The sequence below is a fragment of the Octodon degus genome, unplaced genomic scaffold (genome assembly GCF_000260255.1).
Source record: "Octodon degus isolate 3935 unplaced genomic scaffold, OctDeg1.0 scaffold00262, whole genome shotgun sequence".
Taxonomy (NCBI): domain Eukaryota; kingdom Metazoa; phylum Chordata; class Mammalia; order Rodentia; family Octodontidae; genus Octodon; species Octodon degus.
In genome coordinates, this window is record NW_004524838.1 from 2,480,097 (window position 1) to 2,493,907 (window position 13,811).

The 13,811-nt window shown below is 36.8% G+C and overlaps 1 protein-coding gene across 7 annotated transcripts in view; it reads right to left on the reverse strand.

Annotated features, from left to right (window-relative positions):
• The window catches only part of Akap9 (A-kinase anchoring protein 9), a 207,436-nt gene extending 193,637 nt beyond the window's left edge, over positions 1 to 13,799 (reverse strand). For all 7 annotated transcript variants that reach the window (XM_023706541.1, XM_023706537.1, XM_023706536.1 and 4 more), the window contains exon 1: positions 13,477 to 13,799. In XM_023706541.1, coding sequence (XP_023562309.1) covers positions 13,477 to 13,524 — 48 coding nt within the window. In that variant the 5' untranslated portion in view covers positions 13,525 to 13,799. The remainder of the gene's footprint in view (positions 1 to 13,476) is intronic.
• Between the last annotated feature and the right edge of the window lie 12 nt (positions 13,800 to 13,811).

Genomic DNA, 13,811 nt, shown 5'->3' on the forward strand with positions numbered 1-13,811 from the left:
AAGAGAGTATGCAATGTGTTAATTATTGAAACTGTCCTACCAATTTGATTTGAAACTGTCTCATTGCTATTTGTTTCTCAATAAAATTATGGGGAAAAAAAAAAAAGACTGGCAATGACATAAGTTGTTGACTTGGCCAGGAGAATGGCTCAGTGGAATAAACTCTTGCCTGGCAAGAGCAACTTATTCAACTGAGTTATCTCCCCAGACCCCCAAAAATAGAAAGAAAAAAAGAAGTTGTTGACTTGAACTTTTTACAGCCCAGCACATTAATATGGCTTTACTTTTTATACTTTGTTTTTATACTTTTCTGTTGGATGGTTAAGTCCAAGATAAAGCAAGACCTATATAACAAGTAATGTAACTTTTGTATCTGATAAGGTCAGTCAAATCCCATTTGTAGATCCTTTGTGAGTGTCAACCATGTGGATGAGTCATGGCCATTGCTTGACCAATTTGCTCTCTGTGAAAGCCTGAGAGAATATTTTCTCTTCATGTGACTCTCCTTAGGCACATTAAAATGTATTTAGTGGGAAACAACTCTACTAGATCAGAACAAACTTGGGAAATACCTTATAATTTTTTTGTCACATACAAACTGATGTGTGGACAAACAAAGCTTATTTGTAAAGAAAGGCATATAAAATACTGCCAACTAAGAGAATAAATGATGGAGAGAACAGCATGAATTTCTAATGGCTTTTCAGTTTCTGTAAGGTCAAATATACTTCTTTTGGTTGTGTTTTTTTTTTTGTTTTTGTTTTTTTTGGCAGAACCAGGGATTGAACTCAGGCCCTTGCACTTGCCAGGAAAGCATTTAATCCTACTGAACTATCTCCCTGGCCCCAAAATATACTCTTTTGTTCTTCCTCAGAAATCTCTGCATCTTTATGGGCCTGGGAGATGGCTCAGTGGAATAAGTGCTTCCCTGGGAAGCACAAGGGCCTGAGTTCAATCCCTGGTTCCGAAAAAAAAAAAAAAAAAAAAAAAAAAGAAAGAAAGAAAGAGAAAAAGAAAAAAAGAAAGAAATCTCTGCATCTTTACATGCTGATCTCTTTTCCCTTAACTTATATCAGTTTCTGTTTAGGACAAAGGAGATCTACCAGAATTAAACTGATTATATTGAGTTATTGTAGTCAAATCCGTATTTTATACTTTTAAAAACATAACAGTATTTATAATGGCAACAAAACTGCTTGACTGTGTAACAGTAACGTATACCTACCACCTGGTGGCAGCACACCAATTTGAATAGTGACATGAAGCTATCAATGCATATTTAATGCATTTAATCCTACTGAGCTATCTCCCTGGCTCTATTCTTTTTTTTTTTTTTCTTTCAGAACCGGGGATTGAACTCAGGACCTTGCGCGTGCCAGACAAGCGCTTATTGTACTGAGCCATCTGCTCGGCCCCCCTGGCTCTATTCTTATCCTTATTTGATGCAAATAAGAAGCACAGAGAAGTTAAGTAACTTCTTAAAGTCATAAAGGAAGTATTTGCAGAGAAACAATTTGATCCTAGATGGTCTGGTTTAGTGCAGCCTCATAATCACTACAATTACACTATTCTTCACAACAGAAACTGTGAAAATTTCAACCAAAAGAATCATAAACTTCTCACATAACATATCCAATACTGATTTCATCATCTTACCTAAAGCAAAAATGAAACCATTCCTCCTTATTTTTTTATCTTAGTAGCAATATCATCTTTCTCTCCATTGCTCCCTCCCTTACTAAGTTTTGCTGATTTTACTCTGCACATTTCATAATTTATCTCCACTTCTATTCCTATTACAAAAATCTCTCACATGTACTACTTCAGGAGCCTTCTGATTGGTTTTTATTATTATCTCAATTTATTCTTCACAAAGCTGACAAACTGATTGACTTAAAATAATCTTTTTATATACAGGGCTGGCCTAATAGCTCAGCTGATTAAAGCGCCTACAAGCAGGCACAGAGGCCAGGAGTTCGGGAGTTCGATCCTAAGGCCTGCCATGCCAGCCCCGCCCCCGGGGCGTGCTGAGACTGCAAATGAGACTGGGTGTGGTGGTGTGCACTGTAATCCCAGCTCTTGTGAGGCTGTAAACAGGCAGATCACTACGAGTCCAACTAGAAGTGAGACCCTGAACACTCTGTAGACCCTTCCCAAAAAATATAATCAACAAAAAAAATCTTTTTGTGTATCACTTAAAAATGAATTTTAAAATTTTAAATTTAAATAAATTTAATCTGTATAATCACATCTACAATGCCCAGCTTAATAATTCATCAAGACATTCCCATAACCCACAGGAAAAAATTCAATCTCCTTAATATCAGATTTAAGATAGAATCCCATTCTCAGCCTCATTTCAGCCATACCCTTCACACTGTTTTATACTTCAATAATGCAAGACTTTTGTTTATGTTCTCCTCAGTGAAGTTAAACTCTTTCATACCTCTGTGCTTTATCTATCTTGTCTTATTCTCCTGGAAGTTCTACTCATTTATTCCTTTTCACCTGCCTAGTTCTTCTCCACCTTTCAAGTTTTCCTTCAATGCTCATCCATCCAAGAAGACTGACAATAAAAAAAAAAATCATATATTTCTCTTTCATAGACCCAAAATTATGTTAAAAATTTTATATTTATAATTAACTGTTTATGTTCCAGCCTACCAGCCAGCTAAAATGAGTGTCTGGCATATCCCATGTCGTTTACACCCTACACTCTTAGCACAGCGTCTAGCAAGCAATAAGTACAGAACTATTATTTACCAAATGGGTGAACAAATGGTTCCCCATATTTCACTATGAATACTTCATTTACTATATCCTGGATGATTTTCTGTTCTGTAAGAACGTCAAAATAGTAAGGACAGACCTGTGATCTTCTCTCTGAATTTCTACCAACTTGCATAAAACAGAAACAAACACTAACAAATAAATAAATAAAATTACTGAAAAGAACTAGGTACAGTAAGAAAAACAAAGGAATACTTTAAGACTAGTATCAGGATGTGAAACCAAATAAGGCAAATATAAATAGATGGGAGCCGGGGAGATGGTTCAGTGGAGTAAGTGCTTTCCTGGCAAGCGCAAGGGCCTGAGTTCCATCCCCAGTTCCACACACACACAAAAAAAATGAATAGAGGATAAATATGACAGAAGATGAGGCGATCCTGATTATTTTGGGTTGTAGTACTAGAACAGAAAAAGGTAAGCATGAGGCAAAATTTCAATTAAAAATCAATTTTGTTTGAATTTCGTTATAAGTATGAAGAATAAAAGAAAATCAGAATTAATCAAAATACTTTCTTAAATATAAACTATTGTGCCTAGAAAATATGAGGCCATATAGGATTTTTTTTCCTCAGTTTTATTTTTCATTCTGTGTCAAAATCAAGAAACTTATATTCATATAATTAGAATTATCAAAGTAGAAAGGGGTAGGCAATAAATATTTAAAGATTAAAGATTTCTGAATTTAGTTGAACTTGTAACTCCACATTTCCAAGAAAAACGAACCTTTTGCACAAGAAATTTGAATAAAATCATACCAATATACACAAAATGAAATTGTCCAAAACTTATTGTAAAGAAAAAAATCATTAAGGCATATACACATGGGATTAATGTGCTTATATTAAAGAATTTAAAAATGCAGATCCTAGAGAAAATAAGTTTAGGTAGCCTTATCTGTTTTAAGACTAAAGTCATGAGACTTGTTTATTTGAACCTTTCAGTTTACACACATGTATTCTTCTGCACTAAAAATAAATCTCAAATTATTTTTTCTCAAATGTATTTTTTAAATTATTATTGGTTGTTTAAAAAGGAAAAGTGAAGTTGGGTGGTAGTACATGACTATAATCCTAGCATTCAGGAGGCTGGAGATGTGAATTTGAGGACAACTTGGGCTACACAGCAAGAAAGCCTGTCTCAAAAAATAAAAAAAGAAAAAAACAAAAGAGAAAATAAAGTTATTAAAACTGCTTAGACATTTGCTTTAGTTATGAAAGAAACCTATGCAAATAAAGACAAATATTAGTTTGGCAAGTATAAAAGATTTCACATCACACACTTCAATAATTTTTTTTTTTTTTTTTTTTTTTTTTTTTTGTATTTAGGATAGGGTGCACAGGGTGTACAGTGTCTCATTACACAGCTCGGACTTGTAGTGATCCTCCCTGTTTACAGCCTCCAAAGTGCTGGGATTACAGGCACCTGCCACCACACTCAGTCTCAATCTCTGTGTCAGCTCGCCCTGGGGGTGAGGCCCGCAAGGCAGGCCTGGGGATCAAACTCCCCACCCCTGTGTCTGCCTACGCAGGAGCTTTAATCAGCTGAGCTATTTAGTCGGCCCTCCTTCTATAAATTACCTGTGAATATAAAGTAGAATTTCTGTAATTTTCAGCTAAAACTATTTCATGTGTAAAATTCCTTCCAATAACATTTGCTCCTATAGTTTTTACACATTTTCAAATACTCTGTCCACAAGAGGGTCTACTAACTTGACTCTTATGAAGCCAACATACAGGCCGTGGAGATAGCTCAGTAGAATAAGCACTTGCCTCACAAGCACAGGGTCCTGAGTTCAATCCCCAGTACCAAAAAAAAAAAAAAAAAAAAAAAAAAAAGGAGAAAAGAAAGAAACCAACATATGCATGTAGTCAATATAATATAAACAATGAGAATTAACTGAGATCACTTCTCCACGCCTATAGCAATCCCTGGCAGCTTCCTCACACACTGACACATTAAATTTGTTTCTTGATACATATAAAGAACTAAAATTTTAGTTACAGTTATCTGTTGTTCCTGTTTTTCCTGGAGAAATAACTAATAAAGCAATACCAGCTCAAATAAAAGTAAGACCCCTCCCCTTAAGGAATAACTAATCACAAAGCCCACAACAAACAATCTTTAGTAAACAAAGAATTTTGCAGTATGTTGAATATCAAAAACTTGAAGGTCTACTACCATGGTAAGACCCTGTGTTCAATTCTGAGACAGAAAGACAGAGCCACAAGAGACAGACAAGGGAGACCAAATTTTATACTGTTGTTTTCAGAAATCTGTTAAGAGAACTTCTGCAACCAATATAATTTATAAGGTCAAAGTTAGAGATTGGACTTTGTAAAGTTTAATGTAGTTTTAAATAGTCAAAGTAATTCCTTAAATTTAAAAAAATGATCTATTAAAAATGGGAAAAATCGGGGCTGGGGAGATGGCTCAGTAGAATAAGTGCTTCCCCAGCAAGCGCAAGGGTCTGAGTTCAATCCCCGGTTCCACCAAAAAAAAAAGGGGGGGGGAACAAGTAAGAAAACATTAGTCTTATCCAGAAACTTCTGGACCACATAAAAATTTCATGAACAATAAACGAACAAAAGGATTCATAACCAAATAGCAACTGAAAACAAATATTAGATTGTTCATATAGGAAAAGGAATTTCACACAGTACAAAGGAATCTACAGATTTAAAGAACCTAGTCAAAACCACTCCGGAACAATGCTAAATTTTTCAGTAGTTGAAATATTTAGCACTTCTACATGGTATTAAATCCATGTACAAATCAAACAACACTTTACACAATGTAGCTTGATGGGTATTATGTATCCTAAGTTGTATTTTGGTGACAAGTACCACAAAAAATAAAAGGAGGGTCTATACTGCAACAAAAATATAATAGAATGGTGAAACATACACATAAGTCTACCATGTTTACACATACAAATGACAGGCCTTTTTACTGAAAATAATTTATTTTTTACTCACAGTGGATATGAATTGGTCTGACAGGTGTCCTTTTGACCAAGTGCTTGTGCTTGTAAACCAGCTGGCCATGGAATGGGATAACTCACTAGCCCATCCACACAAAAAAATTAAACTTTAGCATCATATGCTAATCAATTTACAAAGAAACTATCACTCAAAAAAGGAACAGTTTAAATTTTGTTAAGCCCAACATCTGAAAAACAAAAAAACAAAACAAGACAGTCTATTTGAAATGTGTTTGTTTCTGTCTATACCCCTCTTACAGATAAGCAGAATCTCTCCCAGTATGTGTACGTATAATATGCTATAATTACATACATATATTAATAATTTATAATACATAGAAAAAGTTACTAACTATATTAAAAATGGGCAAAGAATCTAAATAAACATTTCTCCAAGAAAGAGCTACAAATGACCAACAAGCATATGAAACGATGCCACCATCAGTCAGGAAAATACAAATTGAAATTATAATGAGATACCACTTTACATCCACTAGGACAACAACAATAAAAAAACAACCTAAATATTGGTGAAATATAGAAAAACTGGAATCATTAATACATTGTTAATGGGAATGTAAAATGATAGGGCCACTATGAAAAACAGACTGGTGATTCCTCAAAAAGTTAACACAGAATTGTCACCCAGGCATGGTGGTGCATGCCTGTAATCCTAGCACTCATGAGGCTGAAGCAGGAGGATGACTGCGAGTTTGAGACCAACGTGGGCTACAAAGTGAACTCAAGGCCAGCCTGAACTGCACAGTGAGATCCTCACTCAAAAAGACCAAAAAAAAAAGTAACTCTCTCAGAGAAAAAAGGGTTGGGGATAATAGCTCAGCGGCAGCCAACAGAAGGTCTTGAGTTTAATTCCCAGTCCAAAACAATAATACCCAGCTATGAAAAAACTAAACAAAAAGGGGATACAAATGAAGGACCATTTTGTATCTGTACATACAAAATAGTTAGGATAGATATACAGCTACCTTCTCTTAATTCAATGAGAAGAAACATTTGTACTAATAGTGTTTGGACAGGATATCATGTCTGTATCTTGTACTGTGAATAACCACTACAAAGACAACAATATGCAATGTATTAATTATTGAAACTGTCCTATTAATCAGTTTTGAATCTGTCTCATTGCTATTTGTTTCTCAATAAAATTGTTAAAACAACAATAACCATCCAAACACAGAATTGCCATTAGACTCAGCAGTTCAACTGCCAAGAGAAATAAACAGGTACACAAAGAATTATATAGTTCACAACAGTCTCCTCAAAAACGACAAGTGGAAACAATTTAAATAGCTATCAGTAGATAAACGGATGAACAAATTGTGATCTATACACAATCAAGATATTACTCAATCATAAAAGGGAACTAAGTACCAATACACACGACAACATGGATGAACCTAAAAATATACTGAGCAGCCAGAAACACACAAGCCACATACTGTATGATTTCACTTACAAGAACTATAAGAGCAGTGATGAACTATCTAGAGCAACGTTTATGAGACAAGTGCCCCAACAGCAACCAAAAATCCACTTATTTATCATAAAGTGCCAATGCTGCAATTAAATCCAAATATGGAGATTCTGATTTAGAAAAACAACTTACACATTAACATCTTTTGTCTTAGAAGCAAAACAAAGAACATGCTTGCCACAGGTTTGCTGCTACTGATCTACAGTAAGTAAATTCACAGAAATAGAAAAGTAAACTGGTGGTTTCTCGTAGTAGCTAGAGAAAAGAGTAAATTAAAAATATGGGCAGAGGGGCTGGGGAGATAGCTTAGTAGTCTAAGCACCTGCCTGGCAAGCGCTACGACCACAGTTCAATCCCGGGTACCACAGGCCATGCTGGCCCCAGAAACCCAGGCACACAATGCTGGCCGGAAACTGAGACTGGTGGTGCAAACCTGTAATCCCAGTCCTGAGGAGGCTGAGAGAGGAAGATCACTACCAGTCTGAGCTGCAGAGTGAGACCCTGGACCAAATAAATAAATAAACAAAAGATTAATAATGATGACAGAGTTTTATTCTGGGATGATAAAAATGTTTTGGAGCTAAGTAGAAGTTGGACTACGTCACTGAACTGTTCACTTTTAAATTGTTAATTTTTGTTATGTGAGTCTCACATCAACTAAAACAATAACAATCATAGCTTCTGTACAATTTTATAATTTCAGCATTCAAAAAGTTCTCTATCATTTCACTTATCCTGTGAAACACAAGTAGTGATCTATGTGCTATACTATGGCAGAATTAGTCCCACAAACAAGACATAGAATTTGCAAAAGTTTAAATAAATGCTTGCAAAGTAAAAGGTCATAGCTGCTGTTGTAGGTGTTCAAAAATGTCTGTTGAACAAATGAGGAAATGTCTCCCAAGTCCCAGAGGTTTTTCTACCAGGTAACAGGCCAACTAAGATTATTATAAATATTCATATGTTTTCTTTCTTTCTTTCTTTCTTTCTGTCTTTCTTTCCTTTTTTTTTTTTTTTTGGGCAGAACTGGGGATTGAACTCAGACCCTTGCATTTGCCAGGGAAGCACTTATTCTACTGAGCCATCTCCCCGGCCCCCATATGTGTTCTCTCTCTCTCTCTCTCTCTCTCTCTCTCTCTCTGTCTGTCTGTCTGTCTGCCTGTTTGTCCCTCTCTCTCCCTCTCTTTCCCCCACTCTCTCTCCCTCTCCTCCACTCGGTCAACATAAACAGGCTTTCAAAATTTTAGCAGTTTTCCAAATTAAATCTTTTAAGTGATGCTAATCAATTAAATAGGAAGCCTAATTTTAATGTTAGAGGTCTCCTACTAAGAAATACAAATGATGGAATAATGTCTAACAATTTATTCTTAGAACTTTACCTGTGCCATATTGGAAGGAATTAACATATTTCAATAATCAGTAGTGTATAATGATGCTTTGTAGTCATAATATAGCTCTCACTATAAACTTTTTAATTTATAAAAATACATATTTTTGTTTGAAAACAATTTTCCCCCCAATTCCCTGAATTTATCCTGCCCTTTTGTGTGTTTTCTCTTTTCCAAGGTCTATGGTGCTGTCAATGGAACCGACAGCTGAGAAGAAATTGAAAAAGGAAGAAAAAAAAAAAAAAAGTAGGACACCCAAAGGACTGTATGAAACAGTGGGGCAAAAATGGTTTCAAACAAAAACATTATCACTTCCCTGGGCTCCTGCCATTCTTTTGGATTTCCCTCAGACTTTTTTTTTTTTTTTAAATACTATATACATTTCAAGAAGCCTGTCCTGCCCATTTCCTCCATATTTTCTTTCTCTAAACATCATGTATTATTGTTTCTTTCAGGAAAGCCAGAAGGTCATAAATCAGTTTTAAATCACTGGAATGAAGAATGAAGAAATATATACATGTTGATGAAGGTATCAAACTGCTGCATCCACTTTGAAAACTTGCATGTAGGTATTAAAACAAACAAGAAAGTTTAAAAGAAAACAGGGATGTAGAACAGCTTTCTTAGCTGCGCAACAATGCATCTATAATATTCAAAGAACAATTTTATACCATAACTAATATTGGTAGTCACAGCAATTGAAACGTTCTGCTATCAATAGTGATAGGGAACCTTTTAGAGACAAGTGCCCAACCTGCAACCCCAAGCCCACTTTTTATTGCAGAGTGCCAACCCTGCAATTAAACCTCCAAATGAGGTTTTAATTTAGAAAAAACAAACTTGTATGTTAACATCTTTTGTATTAAAGAAAAACAACACGCATGTCATAAATTCACCACCATAGCATAGCTTACACTTAACAGTATGCAAAACTGGCAATACTTTTCAAACTAAAAATGCTTGTTAAACAAAAATCATAAAATTATAAATTTAATACATGCCATTGGAAAAATTTTAATAATTATTCAATAAATAATGCCTATTCCATAAATGCTGAATAGCCAGTAGAAAACTTTGTTTTTGCTGGATTCTGCTATAATAAAAGAACTTTAAAAAATATACTTGATGTGATTTATGGGAATAATTTTGTACTAAATATACAACTGTCATCTAATTTGCTCATTAATATCACAATGCTTTCTTTATGTAACTGTAAATAACATCACTTGTAAAAACTGAAGTCATTTGAAGTGCAGCTGAAGTAGTCTGATTTAACACAAGGACAGTCTATGCAGTGTCATTCTTAGAGCACACTGTAAATGAGGTGAGTCCTGCTCTGAAAATATTAACTTCATAACACAGCAATGTCTCACATCTTGGTGTCATGGTTCTTGCAACATCAAGGAAGAGGACACAGCTGAGGATCCAAGAGCAAACCAAAAAGCCACCAAGTAAAGGAAACACTGAAGCGCCATAAAGCCTACTCTACAGGCGCTACTGGCCCTTAATTTTACAAACCATTTTATTAACCTGTTTCTAGGTTCTTTTATCCCAACAAATGTAAAACAGCACATCACAAAAAAAGTAAGTGAGAAGAAGCAATGCCAGATGAACAAGTCCATAGCAATGAAAACTGACAGGAAAGGGCCAGGGAGATAGCTCAGTAGAATAAGCACTTGTCTGGCAAGCTCAAGGGCCTGAGTTTAATCCCTGGTTCCAAAAAAAAAAAAAAAAAACTGATAGCAAAGAGACTCATAAATGTCAAATAATATACAATAGCAACCATATAACACAAGAAGGACAGGAGTAAGAATTATTCTGAGACCCTAAACTGAGAGACTAACCCAGTTACTCTATGCTTCATACAATGTTTTTTAAATTTTCTTGATACTGGGAATGAACTCAGAGTGTCACTCATGCTAGACAAGTACAATACAACACTTTCTTTATTATAGTTTGGTAAGCCTCTACTGTTTTTAAAATTGGAATTTGAACATTTTTTCTTGATCATAAAATGAACTGACTGTATAGAACTGAAAAATACTAAAAGTATAAAGAAAATTATAACTGCTTATAATTCACTACCCTGAGAGGTACAACTGACATCTTCATGGATTTTCTTTCAAGAATCTTCATATATCAGTTATCTGTGTACACTTTTCTTTGTAATGTTTTCAAAGCCTGCCATTATCAGTGGGCTCTATATATAATTTATTCACCTACTATTGCAGACTTCGGTTGATATAAAAAATTTCATAAGATATTCCATAAGGTATTTTTTAAAATAGCATTTATAAAGCTTATATAAAGGTAAATTTTCAACTAAACAGCATAACAATTACAAAGAAAAAGATTCAAAAGTTGTAGTTTGTAAAACTAAGTTATCAAGTACAATACTCAAGAACAAATGAGGCATGTAGAGAACCATATCTCTGAATGGATGTTGGACAATGATCATTTTTAGTGATTTCTGACACTAGCAATATGATTAAGAGAATTCTGGATTACTGTTACAAAATTATAGCCAAACTCATTAAAGACTCACTAGTCATTCTGCTCATACCTTCAATAAGCAAATATTAATTGGATATCTACTATTTGATAGGCACTGACTACGCTGGACCACATCTGTATCAGTATAAGAGGTCTCTTTGTAAAATATTCTAGAAAATGAGGTAGTAACATCAAACATTTTTAACAAAACGTGAAAAAAAAAATCATGCAGAATGCCACAGCTCCTCTGACAATGATGAGCAATTGGATAGGATATACTGTCACCATTTCTGTATTCCCAGCTCCTGGCATAAAATAGAATTCACAACAGATTTGCTGTGTAACTACTTATCATATTTTGGAGTGTTGGGGACTGAACTCAGTCTCGTGTTCTACACTCCCAGCTCTTGAATAACTAATTTATAAACCATTTTTTTTTTGCTCCTAATCTAAAAACATACATGCCTATACAAATAAAATAAGGTATACAGTGTTTTGATAATGCTGTTTTCAAGCTATTTCCATGTTCACATCAGTTTTTGTAATCTTACTGGCTGTGTAGTATTCCTTGAGTTAATATAACTTAAAAATAATTCTCTTTGTGTTATCTTTAAAGGTTACCTCAAATGCTTTTACACTGTGTGGCTAAAACTGCAGCAAACGTATCTTGCTGTATTAGTCTCACACTTATTTCTCAACAACCAAGCTCATTTCTAAACAAAATAATTTATAATAAAAGTTAAGCTAATAAAAAAGATGGCCCACAAACAGAATTTTGAAAGGTAAGTTACAATTCTATTTTTCCAAATGAACTGTTGGCAGCACACAATTTAATTATTATGAAATGTGACTGCCCAACGTAAACCCTTTAAAAGGACTGTCTCATATACATATTTAGTAAAGGTACTTTTGATGAGAGGCAGTAAAAATTTTGAAGTTACAATTAAGATGTCTAACAGAGCTTCAATTCTTTTGAAAGGTTCACACATTCCTCTTCTAATTCCCTGGAAGCACAAAGCTTGCTCAGCCTCTCAGGCTGCACAAACGCAAGCAACTCTGGCCTTCTGCAAATGCACTGACTCGTCTTTTCTTCCATGTATAGATCCTAGAGGAAAAGCAATCTACCTGGCCACATCTGAGCATTCAAGCCTTGACCATAAGACAGGTAGCTTATGAGAAAGCCAAGTGTACATTCAAATAGGAAGCTGGTGAATACGTATTTCTTTAACAAACTGATGAGCACCCACTACAATACTGCATCCGTGCAGCATGACTCTTCTTGATTACTGAAATCATTAACCTGGTTTCCTTTGTTGGGCATGAGGTGAAAGGAAGAGAAGAAAAACTGTTAACTATGTTGTAATTTAAAGACAATATAATCTATAAAAGGTTACTTCATTGAAGGGAAGAAAAGGAATCTTTCAGGCTACCATGATATGCTCAAACACTTAAAGGAATATGCTATTCAATGTGCATTTTCTCTATGTCAAGTTTTTCATGAATGCCAAGGAAGGCGTAACTGTGTATAATGCTATATTGTTTGCTTCACAAAGATTTTCCGTATGCACACAGACACATAAAATCGGAACTCACCAGATATAGGTATAAATATGTAGATATGGATATAGATAGATAGCTAAAACAATTATAAAGCAAAAATTCTATAGGTGTTACTTGGTATATGGAACCTTTCAGTCCTCAGAACTTCTACTCCACATGACACAAAAGCATGTGCCATGACAAAGACCTCCAAATACAAACATACAAAGACATGCTTCGAAAAACGCTCCTAAAGGCAAGTTCACAGCTGGCACTTGTGGCACACTCAAGCCACTGCCGAGGCAGCTGTCACAGGCCAGTCACACACACCCAAGAGTGCCAGCGTGCCACCTAAGCCAGCCAAGCTGATGATCAGCGCACAAATCCCCACCGAATAAAGAAAAGCCCCAAATCCCCATGCTGGAAAGCACAATGCCCGTGTCACACCTAGAAAGCTCCCTAGAAAAGTGCAAGTGGCTGGCTATTTAAAAGCAATTACCAGCTTACTGCAACACAGAAAACCAGGGTTTTGTGGGCTTGGGTTTGGTTTTGAAGCCTTCACGACAAGGGAGCCACACCACTCAATCACCGCGCAGGCAGTGAGGAGTGGGCTTTCCCCCTTCTTGGAAATGGGAGAGAAGGGCGGGGAGGGGAAAGGAGACACGCAGCCCCAGCAGCAAGCCCTCGCGGGGCAGCGCGCGGGGGCTGCAGCCGACGCCGCTCCCAGGCCTCCTCCCACCCGTTCCCGGCCGCCGCCTCCCACCGCGCCCGGCCGCCTCCCGCTCGCCTACCTTCGCCTTGCCAGCCTCCAGCTTCTTCTGCCTCTCCTCGTCCTCCATGGCCTCTGCGGGGCAGGCGGGTGGGAGACAGCGGGGGCGGGGGGTGGGAAGGAAAGCTCGGTTCAGACGGAGGTAGGACGGCAGGCTCCGGGGCCCGCGGACTGGGCCGGCCTGGCCGGCGCTCCGCCCGCCTGGGGTGGAACCACTCTCCGCGCTCACGGGCGAATCGTCCTCGGCCGCGAGCGCCGCGCCGTCCCCGTCACCGCCGCCATCTTCGTCTCCACGTAAACACTCGGCGGGGCGGGGGAGGGGGCGACGGTCCGCGCAGCCGCCGCGAGCCCGCGGCG